The 18712-nt window shown below is 34.3% G+C and overlaps 1 protein-coding gene across 2 annotated transcripts; it reads right to left on the bottom strand.

The window, feature by feature from the left end:
• Positions 1-1613: 1613 nt before the first annotated feature.
• On the bottom strand, positions 1614-15771 carry LOC125061421 (transcriptional regulator ovo-like). Of its 2 annotated transcripts, none has more exons than XM_047666875.1 (4): positions 15414-15771; positions 4359-6085; positions 3613-4038; positions 1614-3089 (listed from the first exon to the last, which is right to left on the bottom strand). In XM_047666875.1, exons 1-4 carry the CDS (start codon positions 15574-15576, stop codon positions 2904-2906), a joined length of 2502 nt encoding a protein of 833 aa, XP_047522831.1. In that variant the 5' UTR covers positions 15577-15771; the 3' UTR covers positions 1614-2903. The 2 variants fall into 2 exon arrangements, with proteins under 2 accessions (XP_047522831.1, XP_047522832.1); XM_047666876.1 differs by having other exon boundaries at positions 4416-6085.
• Between the last annotated feature and the right edge of the window lie 2941 nt (positions 15772-18712).

The raw sequence follows: 18712 nt of genomic DNA, 5'->3' as shown, positions 1-18712 counted from the left end.
TTCGTAAACTAACGTTTCAGTGTGTGTTATGTCGTTTAATTGACATAAACGTCAGGAGTTGTCGTTTATGAATTTATAAGCTCCCATAGGATTAATTGAAAAACTATTAAGTATCAATTACTGATATTAATATAACGGTTCGATAAATATAGATAAATCCATATTTATTTTTAAAACATACATTATTTTTAACAGCTTTCAATATGTTTAAATTTTTTCTAAAGAATTGAACTAATATATTGCGATTTAGCGAAAAAAAAACCATATAAATCCCATCTTATATTTATTAAATTATAGCGTATTTATTTTTTAACAATTAAGTTATTCATATTTTTTGTCAAAACATATGGTCTAAATTCTCTCCCACCATATAAAGGCACCTTGCCTTTAAAAATGTATTCTTACATTTCTACTTCATCGATTATATTTGTTTACGCAAGTATGTAAAGGGTCTGTCTGATACAAGTAGATTTTTGGGCATCCCATTCAATACAAATACATGGGCACGGGCAATGGCATGGAAATAAATTTAGCCACTAGACTAGTACTGCTCCTGTCTAATTATGTTTCAAAAGTCAATACTATACATTTACTGAGTATTTACTCAAGGGTATAAATAGATTTTCGATTAGATTCTAAATGATAATATTTCCATGAATATTACGATAATAGTCGTCGTTTGAAAATATGGCTTTATTTATAGAATAAACCTTAATAAATTACATAATTTTACTAATTAAGTACAATAATTATGTTTGATAACGTTCATTTCTTTTATAAGTGTCACTGGAGTGAAATTGATTGGGGTTTCTAGTAAGCAATAAATACACGATACATTGTTTTGCTGGTAATAGAACCCAGGACCGCTAATATTGTTATATATAACAGGAAAAGTTAAAATTTATCGAGCTCCTTTAGAAAAGGCGTTGGCAAATTTGCGTGGTTTTGCATTTGCGCTGAACGATTGGAAGAAATTTGGTTTGATGATATCTTAATTTATAGCATTTTAGATATTTTGTTATTCTTATTATTTAGGTTTAGGTTTGAGCCCTGGCTATGCATCAATGGACTTTCTGTCTATGTGTGCATCTAACACTCGTTCATATCGTGTAAAAAAACTTGCAGAAGGCTGTTCAACCACTTGTCTATGAAATAAACATTATTAAAGAAACGAATGCAAACTGAAGCTAAGACCCATATAGGGTTGTGCCCCACTGGATTATTAATATTACAGTAATTCTGTACGTGGTTGCGTATCATTGCGCTCTGACCATTCCCTGTCTTGGTTGTAGGAGACGCGAGGATTTTGGGTTTTAATTAAATACTTAAGAGAATCCTTGCATTTAAAGTTCTTTATTAAATTTTAAAATTTGTTAGGTTAGTTTAAGGCAGTCATAATATTATTTATTAATAATTTCGTACTCCAATTCTTGTTTTAATCTCTTCTTGATCAACATATCAGACTTTAGATATATTTCTATTACTTATCTGCTCTTTGGAGTAGACATAAAGTTTATCAATGTGGTATACCGGACATTTAAACCTCCTTGACGGGATTTGTTTTATGGGGATTCCCCGTTTTCACACAAAAACATCAAAATAAAACCGCAAAATATTTAATCATGATATTATATTGCTTATCAGTACAATGTAACAGATTGTTTCTTAAAAATAGTCGTGAAACGTTAGCTATACATTGCCGTCAAAATGCTAGTAAATGCAATTGATAAGTAGTTTAATTGAGGCATTGCGCTATCACAAGAAAATGGACATCCAATATTGTCGATGAGCCGATATGCAAAAGATTTATTTCAAAAATTACAAAATATTTTAAAAATCTCGTTACGTCTAATTAGGTACCTAAAAAATTAATTTACTACTACACTAGCATAATTTTATCATATTTACATTTTTCAATCCACAAGCTTGGCTGTGAAAGCGCAGATGTACCAAAATTGAGCATATACATACTTATGCCATACAATTACACTTTGTATTATATTACGTATTAACAATCTTTAAATAACTTAGCACAATAGATAATAATTCTTACACACACTCACAGCACACACTGTAAACCGATTTTCATAATTTAAAATATAAATTCTAGAAATGCATTTTAACTTGGTACGACTTTTGTGAGCCAGTCTCGGCCGACACATATTTTTTTGTAGTCAAATAAGTACCAACAAAAACAAACAACATACTACTAAGTACACTTTAAAATTGTGACATGTTAATAGAAATTAGAATCTAATATCACTAGAAAGGAGAAAAACGAGATTCCTCATAGATTTTTCATCGGGTGTTTGCACCCGGTGATTATTACCAATCGTTATATTATGGAGCGGACAAAATTGTCATCCGGTCCATGCCGCGTTTCATTTCATTCCAGCGACCCCATAATCTCGTTATTAGCACCATCTACTACGCGTTCCTAATCTAACCAGCGCTGATATAAAATGAAACCTCTTTTTTTAACCTAAGTTAATCTACGTCCTAATCTACAATTAAATGTAAACTTAAAAGTAACCCCGTACCATCACCAAACATTGCACATAATACCCGATACTTTGATTTTTTAATTGCAGTCATGCCTATACAGGCTAATGTAGTCTCTGACTGTTAAAAAATTAAGGTATTTTAAACACGGAAACGTAGTTCCCATAGTAAAAACGTTTATAAAATTCCTCAATAAGTCAGGAGATCTATTTTGGAAGACATTTAAAATTAGGTCCGACCTTACAAAACGCACTGGGAATTAATTTAAATTTTACATTATCATTAGCGGACGGAATAAATTCGTGATTTAAAATTAAGTTATTCATTAGACAACGGATCTACCGATAAAAACATTGTTTACGAATTTTTAATTGTCTACATGCTGTAACCAGGTGAAATCATTAGTTGTGAACTGGCATTGGTAATTGACCTAGTAGCTGATTTGCAAATGTGGCATTTGTGAATTTGAAGTGTCGCTTATCGTAAAATTTTAGTAATGCTGGAGAATATGGGTGTTGCTTCTTGAGATGCATGTAATGTTCCTCAGGCTCGGAGGTTGTGTGTCCGCATTCTTCACATACATACATCTGTAAAAAATGACAGAATATTTAATTAAAGCACAAAGAGTCAAAGTCAGATGATTTATTCATATAGGCAACATAATGTACACTTATGAACGTCAAAACATGTATTTAAAATGCTTCTAATTTAACATTTGCTGCCAGTTTTCAAATCAAGGGTGTAGAACGGAAGAGAAAAACTGGCAATTAAACTCTCAGCCACTCTTTTTAATCGCCAAGGTTTTTTTGTTTTACACAACGTTTGTAAGGAGCTGCAACCATTACACAATGTTCCACACGACCCCTTAAGTAATTAATAATAATAAAATTAATTAAAAACAAAGATTTGTCCTCTATCAGCAGAAGGCATGGTGAAATAGGAGCACGCACTGACATTCTTGTGGGAACAACACGCAAATACATATTCAAAATAACATCAAGGCATACACGAATACAAGTACGACCAGACCACAAGTAGCAACCGTTCACGAGTATAATTTAAACTTATATACATTATAAGAATCAACGTATAAAATTGATTGGTGCATACCTTAGTCCTTCTTTCTTTGTAGGCATAAGTGTGTTGTACTCCATGCACTTTCAGGCAATGTGATTCTAATGAGCATCTCTGGGTGAAGGATTTTTCACACAGATTGCATTTGTATGGTCGGACACCGGTATGTGTTCTCGTGTGTCTTTTCAGGTCAAATGTGTCATTGAAACCTTTACCGCAGAATGTGCAAAGGTATCGTTTAACATCAGAGTGACACTTCATGTGCCGATTTAGAAGCCTTTGCAGGGTAAAGTTCTTGGAGCACACTCTGCACACGAACTTCGTTGGATCATCCTCGCTCACTAATACTTGTTTATTTTTCTCCTCCTCTCGTTGTCGGGCATTCGCTTCTGTGGCAAGAGGATTCTTTACTCCGTGGCCGCCGTTTATAAATTCTAGGGGTAGTTCCGATGGCAGACCCAACTGTAAAGAAGAGAAACCATGTTTAATTCTTTATGTTCACAAAACAGGACAGCTATGTGTTTAAGTTTCCATTCGTCAAATTATAATGCTGAGCGTTATAAAAGACAGCTGTACGATTAAACAGATAACTAAAATAAAATTACAAAATATTTGCAGAAGGTAAAAGCATAAGTTGATTCAGGCTCAGCGTTATATATTAACGGTGTCGTCTACTCAATGTTCAATGTCATTTTTTATTTACAAATCCCATTCGAGAGTCACCTGAATGACATTGAATATAAATTATTTAGAGCTTCGCCTTAAAATCAAATAATGCATACCCTTTGTTGCAAAATTTGAATTTTGCTATCGGCGATAGAGCCTTTCTTCAGACTTACAGCAGCTGCCGGGCTTAAAGATGAGTTCTCGATGTGATTGTTGCCATCCAGAGAGCTGTTGCCGCCGGGTGATGGAAGAGATACACCGGTTGGAGAATCCAAGTCCAGGGAGTGACTAGTGAAGGGGAAACCAGGAGATAGTATTTGTTGCCTTTGTTGAAGTTGCACATGAATTTGAAGTTGCTGCATTTGCCCTTCGTTGTGGGGAAGAAGGGCTGGATTAAGTTGCATTAATAAATCTGGCCTTTCTTTGGGAAAACCATATGAAGATCCTTGCTCTTGATTTGCAAAGGCGATATAGTTAGCTTTTTCATAATACTGTCTGCTTAGATTAACTTGCTCTGCTAGTGATTCAATATCGACACCATTGTGCACAGAGTCTGGGGTGATTGATGATGATTCCCGTATCTCTGAATCCGTGATTTGTTCGACGTGGTTATTTAATAGATCAGTTATGTCAGTTGAGTCAGAGAGATTACTTAAAATTCCTTCGTTAGGGGCAAATGTCAAAGTTGTGTAAAATTGGTTGTTATCAATCACATCGTCACCCATATCAACTACCATTGAGTCATCGAAATTGTTACTGTAACCTCCGATTGAACCAAGATTCTCTAATTTATTCTCAATTCTATCATAGTCAATTTCTTCGTCCTTTAACGCTATTCCATAGTGTGCATTTTGCATCAAAGAGTATTGCTTACTTTGTTCTGGGAAGTTTGTATTAGCGTTTTCTGTATTTTCACATTCCATATTGAAGCCATTCATCATATTAAATTCGTTTGTAAAATTGCTATTTGCGTTGAATGAGTTCTGGCCTCCTTTGGTGTTTGGCCCCAAAGTTTCGTAAAAAGGTGGTAGACTTCCTGTGGGTGGACTATTAGGTCCATAGTTAGATCTTCCGTCGCGTCCTCCGTTGCCTCCACTACCAGACCCACCCCCAAGAGCTCCACCACCACCTCCAGAAGAAGGTGCTGCGCCGCCACCACTGGAGCTAAAGTTCCCTGAGCCACTCGTATTCTGAGAACCAGAATTTGAACTATTTCCATTTGTTGATCGACCGTGACCCGCAGCGGCGTTCATAATACCGGGCAGCTTAGTTCCAGGACGATTTCTTAAGACAAGAATTGGCCTAGCCAGAATGCTATTAGCAATTTTAGAACTACTCGTTCGCCTTTGCTCTCTTATTTTCTTTTCAGTTTCTTCATCTTCAGTTTCTCCTCTCTTTTTAGCTATTACATAATCTATTGGCTGATCTTGTTCAGGTTCTGATGGAGGTAAAGTAACTGGAAGGCGAACATCTGACAATTCCTTTTTGTTGTTTTGAAACTGTGACTGTGCAGGCGTTCTTTGAATAACAGATACTTTTTGACATGTAACATTATCTATTCCAGGTGACGGTGCCGATTCCGGAGAAGGAGAATTCCGTGGTGGAAGAACTACCGGTTCACTCTGAAGTGTATCCTTCTCCTCTTTTACTAAAGGCTTTTCTTCTACTTTTTTGTTATCAACTGGCAAATATTGCTTTCTTTCAGCCTGTGTCAAAACGTGTCCTCTGTGACTGCCGTAAGGAATTTCACCTCCAAGAATCGATGATATGAATCTTCTTGGTTCTTTAGTCCGTCTCTCGTTGGGTGATTTGTTCCCATTGTGTTCTCCAAAAACGTCGCGATCTGTAAGATAAAAAAGATGCTGTTAAATATTGTATTTATATTCTTTACCACTTCTATTAAAATACTTTATGTAACATTATTCACACTGTTTATAACATATTCGTATAACGTCGGAGGCATAAGGCCACGTTGACGTCACTGGTATGTGCCTCCATAACGGTATAACACTCGCCTCCACACATACACCCACATGTGTTTCTGTGTGCGTGTCACATTATTATAATTGGCGAGCCAGTCAACAAAATAACGAATTCAATCTCGACCTAAATCTGTAAATCACTGACGGTGCAATTTTTTTGATTTATAATTTTGAATGGGTATTAAAAAATATTTGTCTAGCTGTTATAAATTAATAACTAGCGAATTGGCAAATACATTCGGATATCTCATTGAAGGTCTCTCAGTCGTATTTTTCATTGCAAAAAATCGTGTCCTGCTACCCTGCTAGTGATCTCCACTTTGTTCGGTCTTTCCCCTTGCCGACGGCAACCAGCTTATCTAGGTTATCTCGTTGACGACGGGTTATATGACCAAAGGTTTCTTTTTTTTATATAATATGTGGGCAAACACGAGCCTTCGGGAATCCCAAAAGGGGCAATCATCGCAGCCCATAGACACCCATTTTTAGTGGGTGCGGTGTCGGTCTTTTAGGGGGGAGAACACTCTAATTTTGAATGAAATTGGAGGTCGTCTCTCTCTGGTAAGAAGACCGGGTAGTTTCGCTAGTTCGCAAAAGAAAATGCCTTGTGAAACGGACTCTGGAAGACATCCAGCCATCAAGGTGATGTTGATGAAATAAACTTCTTACTTTCTCGTAATTTTCTATCTATTCCATCAAGGGTAAAAGTGGTGAATGAAATCATAAATTTTAGCATCATAATGAAATGGATGATACATGCGTAGGTAGTTAGTGAAAGTTCCAAGGTTGCATCAAACGGGTTACTTTGCCCTTTCTTAGCTTTTGTTAGGGATCCAAGGACGAGGCCGGCATTGTCGGGCCCGCTTTTTTATAAGGTGCTTCATAATTGTATGCGCCCGCGCAACCGGGCGTGACAACAGAGACTTGATTTTTGTAACGCATTCAATATTCACCATAATAAACACTTATTACAGTTAGTGCGATCTTGATATAGACAAATTATATATAAAGGAACTAGCCGTTTCGCGCCCGCTTTGCTGGACGAATTAAAATAAATTTTATGTTTCATTATTTTATTTTTTTTCATATTTTTATTATTCTTCTTTTTAACTTCCCGCTAAGAAAATTGAAATATTTCGAAAATCGAGTTTTTAACAGATGTTGACGTTTAGAGGTTCTAGGAAGTCTCCCCGAATGTTTCCGCGGTGAAGTCCGTATGGATAAATTTTCATAAAAGTAAAACAGCAATAAAAAATGAAGGAACGTTGGAATTTAATAAATAAATAGCCATAAACGCATCGAATGGTGGTAGTTTCATGTCGATACAATCAGTGGTTTAGGCGTGATTGAGCCTCAAACGAAGACCATTTTCATTATATATATATAGATATTTGTTTATTAAAATATCAAATATCTTTTGTTTCCGTATACATTTTAATTTACATTACTATTAACATTTTAAGAATGAAATTTAATTATCTTTTGTGAAAATGTCATTATACGTATATTGTCACTTCACGTACGACGGACTGAAATAGTGCGGTTTTATTCTAAAACGGTAAGTCAAGGTTCTATAATTACCACGTCCATATCTATTCAGTTACTTGCTGTTTCCTGCCGAGAAACTGTATGCGAAACCTTGAATGCGAACACTCATTATTTGGCTATTAAACTTAGCCTTGGTTCTCAGTTTTGGCAATAATTTGTGGCTCATAAGCCATCTTGTGTAATTAGAGGCTGGTCATTAGCGAACCGGAATGAAAAACCGGTATTTATCTAAAAATTGTTAATTAAATCTAATGATACCGTTAAATCATTAATAGGGAATGTACTTTAACTACAAAAATATTTGTATAGCGTACAATGGCTTTGTTTTAAATATTTTTTTCAAGTTTTTTTTGTGAATAAAATCAATGGTTTATATACACAGAAAAATATATAAACATTATTTTTATTTTATACGTTTTAAACCTTACATCATTACAAATTATTATCAATCATATGTAACGTTCCAACCTTTTCAAATATGGAATGTTTGTAAAAAAACACCGGTTTTAAAAGATTCAATTGATTATCTAGTTGAGTTGAACAAAAAGAGCAGAGCTATCCTTGTTCCACGGGGTTATCGGACGCTAGTAGCATTTAAAGCATTAAAAACGTAGCTAAGAACGCAGCAGACATGAAATTCCGTTGGCCTTTTTTCCATAAACACAAGTACCGATAGGACACGGTACATCGGGAGCTGCCCGCTAAGGATCGGTTAAAGGTCGTTGGGAAGGACATTTTTTGTTCTGAATTATTTATGGGCCGCATGTGAGCGCTTTTTAATCGCCGTTCTGTTCGCGTCACGTTTAGTCTATATAAAACAAGACTGTACGTGCAGTTGATATACAAGAAATATATCCGTAATTAGGATATAGTACAGACATATCTGATCATTTTTTATTAACATGTTGGTGATATTTGTTTTAATAATGTTGTGTTCTATATACCGAATTAACCTATGGAATGATTTATCAATATTAAAGAATACATGATTTCTGTATTAAGTTTTGAAGATGCATTAACTTTTACGTAATTAGGAGTACATAAAGCGTCTTCCGGGGTCCGTGTAATCAACATCTGCGCAGCAAAAAGCTTCGTGCCACTAAACGAATTGCCACAAAAACTGTTCAGCACTTATTACTTTGATCACATGAATCACAACCAGATTTGTCGAGGGTTAATGACCTAAATATGTTTAGCAAAGTGTTCAAGGCTAGAAGTAACTAATTCGGTTCGCCAAAAAACTTGTATCTAAGAAGGCAATCGAATATTTTGTTAAGGCGCAGAACACGTTTTTTATGATCTATTTATAATAAATTCACAGTTTTGTTTCAGACAGTTACTTTATAGGCCTCCGTTTCCTTTCATTCATAATTAAAATGATAATTTTAAATCTTAGTTGTGCTTAGAATAGTCCAAGAACTTTTGAGCCTAAGGGGGTAATTCTGACATTTATATTATTATATTTATATGATATAAGATTACTTTGTAAGTTTTTTATTATTGGACCTCTTTACACTCCAATAACCATGAACTGTATTTCTTTTTTCTCGCTCAACGAATAAGTATCGCAATACACCCACTACATTGTACACGGGTACACCAAACTCATTGGTCTAGTGGTTAGTACCCCTGACTGCGAATCCATGGGTCCCGGGTTCGATCGTCTCAGCCGGGGAGACAAACATCGATGTGATGAGCATTTTGGTGTTGTGCTTAGGTTTTGGGTGTTTAAATATGTATTTATATGTCTATCTATCTATAATATGTATGTATATCCGTTGCCTAGTACCCATAACACAAGCTTCACCAGCTTAGCATGGGACTAGGTCAATTGGTGTGAATTGTCCAAACATATTATTATTATTAAACTTTTTCAGTTTATTCAGTTTGCTATTTGTCAATTTTTAATTAATATTATTACTATGTAAGTTATTATCTAAATATATAAGTTTAAAGTACTTGATAGTACTTAAGACTTCATTGCTGGATTTGTAAGGTACGAGTTTTAATGGTGTTAATTTTGGCAAATTATTGTTAATAATATTGAATGTTAAAAACAAGAATACTAAATATCAAAGTCTGTACAAGCATTACTTGCTAGATTCTTCGAATGTTCATGCAAGTTGTAAAACAAGTTTCAGACAAATATGAGGTTAGATATAGAACAGTTGTTCATTGTCCTTTGTGGGCGTCATTCGGCAAATTACTCCAAAATCATTATCTTAATATGGCTTGACACAACAATAGAGGAGATGGCCTTACACTTACAAGTGTGCGTGAGTATGTGTATTTTTATAACCTTTATTCGCTATACTTTAAGAAAATCCTTGTGCCAACTGTAAATCAAGATGAATGTTCAGACGCCATCTTGATTGTATTTTATGAGATTTAAAATTGGAAATGCGATTTACAAATAAAACGTCAAGAATGTCAATACTGGATAAACGTCAAAAGTAGATATAGATTATATAACGTTTTAACCGTATTTTGTCTCGTAATATACAAGTTTTTACCGGTTGTCATTTAAAAAATTTTGAATTAGCTATGGTATGGCACATATTGTATGGTTTTATTAATTTATTATGAACACAAAATTGCGAACAAGAAAAAGTAGTTAAAAAGTAAACGACAACAGTGGTCTCAGCGCTGATAAGCGATCTCTTCCAGACAAAAAGGAAAAATTGTAAGCATTTATAGTTGAAATTTAATTAATTTTCGAATGCTAAATTTTATTTCCGCAATATTTGTAATTGGTTGCTGACGGGCGAATCGTAATGACCGCGCCGTGGTTTGTGTGGCTTTTCTCACTAATTTCCAATTAACTTTAAGTTACAACATAAGTGACACTTAATGGTTAACATAGTTGTTGACATATTCTGTTTACTGTCTACTCTTGCTGGCACAGACTATTGGATAAGATTCTTGTTTGTGTTCATAATCTAACTTAAAAATTTTAAAACTACTAACACAACTAATATTAAGTATTGTAAGCTAACCAATTGTTTTTTATAAATTCATTAATAAAGCCTTAATAATAATAATTATTATTATATTTAGTTATTAAATAAGTATTAAATTGACTTTGACTGGTTGTGGCAATCTTGGGGTGAATTTTTAAAAATTGTTTATACTAAAGCTTTAATAATAATAATGGTTAACATAATGACCGCAGATATGTTTATACATTTAACATCTGTTTATTCCATAAATGAATAAATGTAAAGGCAGATGCTGGTTTGGAATTGGCATGAGCGATAATTATTAAAAACTGGATGGCCCGCATCTCGAACGCTTAAAACCGGTGGAGTTTCTTAATGGGACATGTGTGACCAACCATTCCTAGAACACTTCAACGCATCTTGACAGGCAAAAAATTCGCCTGTTACCGAGTAAACAATAGTATATATTATATTATTGAAGTTATACAGTCGACTCTCGATAATATGACACTCGTTAATTTGAATCTCTCGATAATTTGAAGAAAAAAAATCCAGTCCCTTGAAAAATACTCGATAAATTGAATAAAATCAATGATAATTAATCCCTTCAGTAAATTGAAGTTGAAAAAGTATTATCTTGCCAACATGCGATAATTTGAAATCCGGTCTTCCCTACTCTCTATAATTTGAAGCGTTTATCATGCACATACCTGTCGTTTGTTTACATAAATGAGTCACTCACTCAAAAAAAGATTACAGACTTCTTTTCGAAATAAAAATTTGTGAATAAATGTTAATACATAATAAGAATATAGAAATAATAAGTAACAAATTTTGATCAAATTCTTATTTCCTTCAGTCCTCCTCCTCGTGGTTATTCAAACACTTGTTATTTTGAACTCTTGATTATTTGAAATTTATCTCTGGTCCCTTGAGTTTCAAATTATCGAGAGTCGACTGTACTTTGTTTGGCGCGCTAGGGAAAATTATGAGAGTAAATTTTTACGATGCGCGCGCACACCACAAAAAACCGACACCCTGAAGTTAGCTATAGGTAGTCAAAATTTTAGTTTTTTTCTATTATTAGTGTATTTTTTTCTACAAACGTTGAATAAGATTTTTATCTTGTTACGCCAAAGTATAACTTCTATCGGTGTACATAAGTACTCACACGTTTTTTTATTTAGATTTTAATATTTCTGTAATTCAAATTGTTTCTACTAACGACAAATCCGAGTAGTAACTTTAATAAGATAATAAAAATGCGGGTATTAAATTTAAAACAGTAGAGGAAATATAATAATGAGAAACAGTTATCTTAAATAAGGAATGATCTATGTACAAACTGGAATAAACATTTCGGTCCGTTGCTTTTCTTGACTTCGGTCATGATAGACATACATACTCTGATGTATGTAAGTTATGCAATAGTTAGGGCACTTTTGACTTGTACACACCCTTCGCACTATAATATATGTATATCTGCGTAAATGGCAAGTCTCAGTAGAGATCCACCCAAATCCGCCAGTTTAAGGTTATATAACAACACCGTTCTATGTAAAATGAACTCTAATGTCAAGCGATAAAGACCAAAATTGATTTTGAAATCTCATAGTTGAGAACCGTAGATCCTCATAATCTGATGCTTCTCGGTAAAAATCAATAAAAGAAAAAGAAAGATTAACGTGCAATTGTTCGTTCCGAGAACAGTTTGCTCCATTATGAATGTAATCAGAGTATTTTATCGCAAATCTTTGTAAATCCTTAAAAAGGTATACAATGGATACAATGGTCTGACCACATGGTGGAATCTTTTTTCTTTTAATCCAAAAAGGTTTAAAAACGTATTTCGATAACACAGTTAACTATTTTTAAATTAATCTTTGATTCAGTAAATTTTTTTGCAGACTTTAGTTATTGTAGGTTATTATATTAAGCTGATTCAAATAAAGGCAAATTAAAAAAAATATTCATACACTACATGTATTTATACTAAAAAGTGAAATTTTTAATGTTTTTTTTTGGAATCTAATGGTTTTTCGATTATGTTGTAAATGTGATACCAGACTTAATTATCATTAACAAATAAAAATAAATATTTTTAAATGGCTTGTATTTGAATTAATATTCTTCTATGATTAATTATTATCAACTTAACAACGACCTATTTGAAGACGAGAGCGCGTTGATGTCTTCAATATAGAATCCTTTCTTTCCACCCTTATATTTACTTCATTCCCTTTCTACATAATCTAATATATAAAATCCTCGTGTCGCGGTGTTTGTAGTTAAACTCCTCCGAAACGGCTTGACCGATTCACATGAAATTTTGTGTGCATATTGGTTATGTCTGAGAATCGGACAACATCTATTTTTCATTCCCCTAAATGTTAAGGGTAAATGATAATTTTTTTTGAATTTTTAGATAAAAAATTTTTTTATGATACAGCATTAAAAAATACATACAACCCCTAATTTTCACCCCTCTAGATCAACCCCTATTTTTTATTATAAATGATATACATGGCAATACGACGTTTGTCCGGTCAGCTAGTAACTATATAAAAAGCTCTAATTAAATGAATATCAGCTAATATTAAACAAAAAACAAATATATAGATGAAGAACCGGTTTGTTTTGAAAAATAATTAGCGTAATGAATATTACGACCCTAACCTCCCTTTAAACTTTACCTTTTATATTCTGACCTTTAAGCACCCTTTCGTACAGGTGTCGAATCACCTGTATTATGTAGAATTTTTGTTTTAATAATTACGTTCGATACCACTCCATACGGGTACTTTCTGTAACGGTACAATTGGTTTTTGCAATATTCAAAGAACTATGATTGTGTGAATAAGTGATTCTAGTGTCATTTTTTCGTAGTTGTAGGACGTGTTTTTATCAATATCTAACCTAGGAGCTATATGCACTGTCTAACAACTTGCGACGGTATATGTTAAAGATATTTTGCTCTGTTTTCTTTTGTTATACTTTAACAGGTACCACGTTGTGTGAATCATACATATATAAATATATGCTATACAGAAACTGTACCTTTAAGATTATATTTTATTTATGAGCAGTGTTGGCCCAGTGGTTTTAGCGTGTGACTCTAATCCCTGAGGTTGTAGGTTCGAACCCCGGCTGTACACCAATGGACTTTCTAACATCGTGAGGAAACCGGCTTGCCTAAGACCAAAAGTTGGCGGCGTGGGTTAGGCACAGGTGGCTGATCCTCTACATACCTATTAGATTATGAAACAGATACAGAAATCTGAGGCCCAGATCTAAAAAGGTTGTAGTGCCACTGATCTTTGTTTTAACATTAGAGTATAATGTTAAAACAAAGATCAGTGTACACTGTACTTGATTTCAATAGAAAAATACCTCATAACATAAATCAATTTAAAACGGACATTGTGCAATTACCTCGGTACAAATATCGTGCACACGACGTAAACTTGACCCTTTGAATAGAATTTAAGTCCTACTAAATATCTATATTTGGTTTACGCGAGTATACAAATACCACTCTGTACGTCAAGTAAATAATAAGTTTAATCTATATTATTACTGTATTAATATTCTGTTAAAATCATTACAGTCAAATAAAACTGTTTTGAACAACGGAAGTTCTTTTGTATAGAAATCATTGACACCTCGCTAACACCTTCCGGTCCATTCCTGTCTCGTACCGTGACGTACACTTGACCATTTATGTCCAGTTATTGATAGATCCCTATCCGAGTTTTAATTATTTGTTCTGCAATGGAAATTTTTGTCGAACCTCTTAGTAACGTAGTAGTTGACGACTCATTGGTCTAGTGGTTAGTACCCCTGACTGCGAATCCATGGGTCCCGGGTTCGATCCCCGGCTGAGACGAACATCGATGTGATGAGCATTTGGTGTTGTGCTTAGGTCTTGGGTGTTTAAATATGTATTTATATGTCTATCTATCTATGTATGTATATCCGTTGCCTAGTACCCATAACACAAGCTTCACCAGCTTAGCATGGGACTCGGTCAATTGGTGTGAATTGTATTTAAAAAATAATAATAATAACTTCTTTCATCCTCTTTTTTTTTATTTTTTTTTCATCCTCATTAATGTATCGTACAATATTTATAGACAAACTTCCAATCGGACGCATCATATAATACCTATAGTTTTTCGCACTATAACGCGAATAAATATTTAATGTTAAGACGCAGATCGTGACAGTTATAATGATTCATGTCTTGTAACCAACCGGCACCGTTATAGATGCTTTATTTATCTACTTAACAACTAGTATAAGCACAATCTAGTGATACACGGGAATATACTTCTTAAATAACATATAGATCTGTCAATATACCAAAAAAGCTTAAATATCACGCCAGTCACACATGGTCGCAGGTAGATTTGACCGAGCGCAGAACAGGATTCTGTCCAAGTACCCTTTTTTTGAGTTCGAGTGCCCGTTATGGAGGAAGTAAAAAATATAAGAGGCACTTTTTGTTTCACTGTTACATTATAAAACTAATACCACGTGCGCAAATGACATTGAAAATGCTGCACATATATTCAAGAGCGATGTGTGCCGTAAAAGGCGTCGTTATTCATTTAATTTAACAGGACAACAGTGTGGCATGTACAAAAAGATGTCTGAAGCAATGAATGGGCGCATTATGTATGTTAATGTTGAGCTAACTCACCGACGCATTCCTTATCCTTTTTGGAGAGCAGGGGAATTGGCCCGTCGTCTAGCGGCGAGCCGGGGCACAGGGTGTCCGCCTTGCTCGCGAGCAACTCCTGCCCCTCTTGCAAGCCGAGCTGCTGCTCATGGAGCCGCTTTTTTATCAAAAAGATTTTAGGCATTGTGAACGTCAATAAACACTGCACTCAATTCTTTCTGTCTCAAAAGTTTTAGATCAAATCCAATAATATAACACTAGTTTGCATCATAACACTGCACGGATGATTTCCTCGCGTCGCTGATGTTTACTGTGCGTCAGCTAGCGGCACAAGCGGTACCGTTGGCCGCTGCGAAAGGACTGAGAGTAGGTGTGCGGTGCGTTCGACACCGTTGCCTGAACAGGTCCGCCCGCGCCCGCGCCGCCGCCCGTCGACTCTGTATTCTCTGCGCTTGCGACGGTACCGCCACCTCTGCACGATCATAAACAGATTCCAGTAAAAGTGCTCGCATAGAACTTCCCACTGTTATACTAATAATACCGTTCTTTTCATTTCCTTTAAACTCATTGTCCTTCGCTTATATTATGCGGTCATTACCTATTTTCGATTTCATTTTTATTATTTTGTCGGAATATACATGATTTTTAAAAGGAGTTTTTATATTTAACAAGATTTTTAGTATGTTTTTTATTAATTTTCTTTACGAATGTTATAATATAAATATCTTTCATAGATTTCAAGCTCAAACTCAAACTCAAAATAACGGTATTCATATAGGTAATCAGGTACACTTATAAACGTCATCTGAAAAGATGTTAAATTGATTCTAAAATTACATTTGCTACCCAAAACTTTCCGCCACTCTTTTTAATCGCTAAGTTGGTTACTAACACTAACTAACAACACAAGGATTCAGATCTAGAATAAATATTTAATTATTATAAATACGTTACCGTATGGCGATACAATATTTCATATAACGAAGCTATGATGTGCCTAATAATCGTAAAAAACCTTAAAAAATGAATTTAAAAGTAATCAGCCTCCCAGGTCATACCTATATATTTGTTTGCATTTATTCATAAGTCCAGGTAATCTATAAAAGTCGGCGGCGCTAGTCAACCAGATTAAGAGATAAAAGAGACCCAAACAGACGAAAGCAATTACTGAAGGGTATTCATCGTGTCTGGGTTTTACAAAACGAAAGAAAATAGCCTCTATAAATTTTACTACTTCCATTGTTGATGCAGATCTAAAATAAAATTTAAATCTTTTGTTCTGTCAGTGGCATAGCCGAAACTTTATTGTTTAACATGTGTCGTAACTAGCATCAGCTAAAAGAATACAACGCGTATATTGAGGGCCTTTAACTACCTAGCGAAAAGTCAGTCAGTTAAATTTACATAAATATTTATAATTCAAATCACAATAATAGGTTTTGAAGTGTTTGCCGCCCTTGCCTTAACAATTGTCATTTAAGGCCGATTTACATTATCTTAGTGTTTAGGAGAGTGCTTTAGGATAGTACTTTAGTTGAAACATGTAAACGCTACTTGCTTTAGTAAACGCTACGCTAAAGAACTTGCCTTTTAAGTTGTACTAAAGCACTCTCCTAAACACTAAGATAATGTAAATCGGCCATTAGACATAGACATAACATTTATTAGACACAAAAACACACACACATAGACACACAAAATAACTATAATCACAGAAAAATAATAAAATGAGCGATATCAAAAACAATAAAAAAAAAACCTTTTCCCATTCGGTTCGTTTCAAGTGTGTAATGCGTGTGTGCTGTTGTAATTGGCCCTGGCTCTGAATTATGCTGAGAAGCAGAATGTTCCACAGCGCTGTTCACAATACTATAAGCTGTCTTACATTATTTTTACAGTCCAAGAATTTCGTTGAAATTGCACGTAAAATAATGTTTGGGCTTATAAACAAACCATCCAGTTCACAGCCTCCAACCAGTAGTAGGACTGACATGACGTATTGGTTGATAGGGGGAAGAGGGAAATAGCCGTAGCCACCTTCTATCAAGAGCACAAGTTATGCTTGTAAACGGAGACGGAAAATATTGTAAATAATATAGAACGTTAGACAGCTAAAAACTGCGTGTATGTGCCTTTAAATAAAAATGATACAGGATTTATAGTATGGAAAATGAATGCTGTCAGAATGTGTCATTATTGGGTCGAAAAATAGGAAAACACTTTCGAGAGTTTGTGCTCAAGTCTACGGTATACATAAGGTAGGTCGTATCATCGGATTAATATAATGAACTTCCTGGTATCTTCCGGATTTAAAATATCAAGTATAAGTTACAAGTATTTCTATAGCTGACCAACTTAGACAAAGTATTCGCAGAATTTTTTGCTAGAATAAGCACGAATGCGGTTAAAAGATGGATTATAAACTCCGATATCCTTTTCAAAAAAAGGTTTTAGTTTTTTGTTGTCTATCGTTAGTGTAAAGCTTAAAAAGAATGTTTACTTCTATATAACTGTTTGACCTGACATATAATCTAAACAAGGCATAGACTACTCGAAATGACAGTTGTGTTTTATGATGAAAACGTCCAAGAGGGAAGGATTTCGAAAACTCCATCACCAAAGGTAAAAAAGCTATGAAAACGCGAAAATTTTAATCAAGACTATACACGCGAGCGAACTTGTTATCAGTTTAACTTATCATTAAGCACGGCTTTCTTTTAGGATTAATATTTCAAGAGATTTCACTCCTGAAAATGTCAGTTAAATTTATCACCATTATGCTATACATTTGTACCGAATTTTTGGTTTATATAATCTGTATTAATCAGGAAAGTGATAAATTATAGTAGGAAAATGTAAAATAAATTCCATAATACATTAAAAGGCCGGCAACGCACAATCGGTCCCTCTGAGTATTGAGAGAGTCCATGGGTGGTATTACTAAACATCAGGCAAACCCATATTTTGTCTATAAAAAAAAGTTAAAACACAAATTTCAAGCAATAACCAAAAGCTCAAATGAATCCTATAGCACTGTTTTAACTTTTTATTTGTACTTATTAAATTTTGCGTGCGTTTACGCTGTGATAATATGAAGTTATTTAAGTTAATAACAGTTACTTTTTATGAGTAAGACTTAATTATAACTAAATGGTATATGTACTGAAGTATTGCACATATGTTTATTACTCAGCAAGTTCAATACACTACTTCATAAAACGTTTTGAAAAAAACTTTCGTATAAAAAAGTAGTTTCTGTAAATAAAGTAACACAGCTACCGATGGACTTTTGTTTACTTTTTGGTTTTCGCAAAAAATGG

The sequence above is a fragment of the Pieris napi genome, chromosome 23, assembly GCF_905475465.1.
Source record: "Pieris napi chromosome 23, ilPieNapi1.2, whole genome shotgun sequence".
Taxonomy (NCBI): Eukaryota; Metazoa; Arthropoda; class Insecta; order Lepidoptera; family Pieridae; genus Pieris; species Pieris napi.
Note: the sequence above shows the minus strand (reverse complement) of the source record. Positions and strands in the feature narration are given on the sequence as shown.

Bases quoted from the DNA above. Each gene is read 5' to 3' on its own strand.
- LOC125061421 (XM_047666875.1), bottom strand. From the start codon at position 15,576: ATGCCTAAAATCTTTTTGATAAAAAAGCGGCTCCATGAGCAGCAGCTC. The intron at 6,086-15,413 runs GTGAGTTAGCTC...TTTATCTTACAG, and splicing joins AAAGGATAAGGAATGCGTCG to ATCGCGACGTTTTTGGAGAA. The intron at 3,090-3,612 runs GTATGCACCAAT...CATTTTTTACAG, and splicing joins ACAAAGAAAGAAGGACTAAG to ATGTATGTATGTGAAGAATG.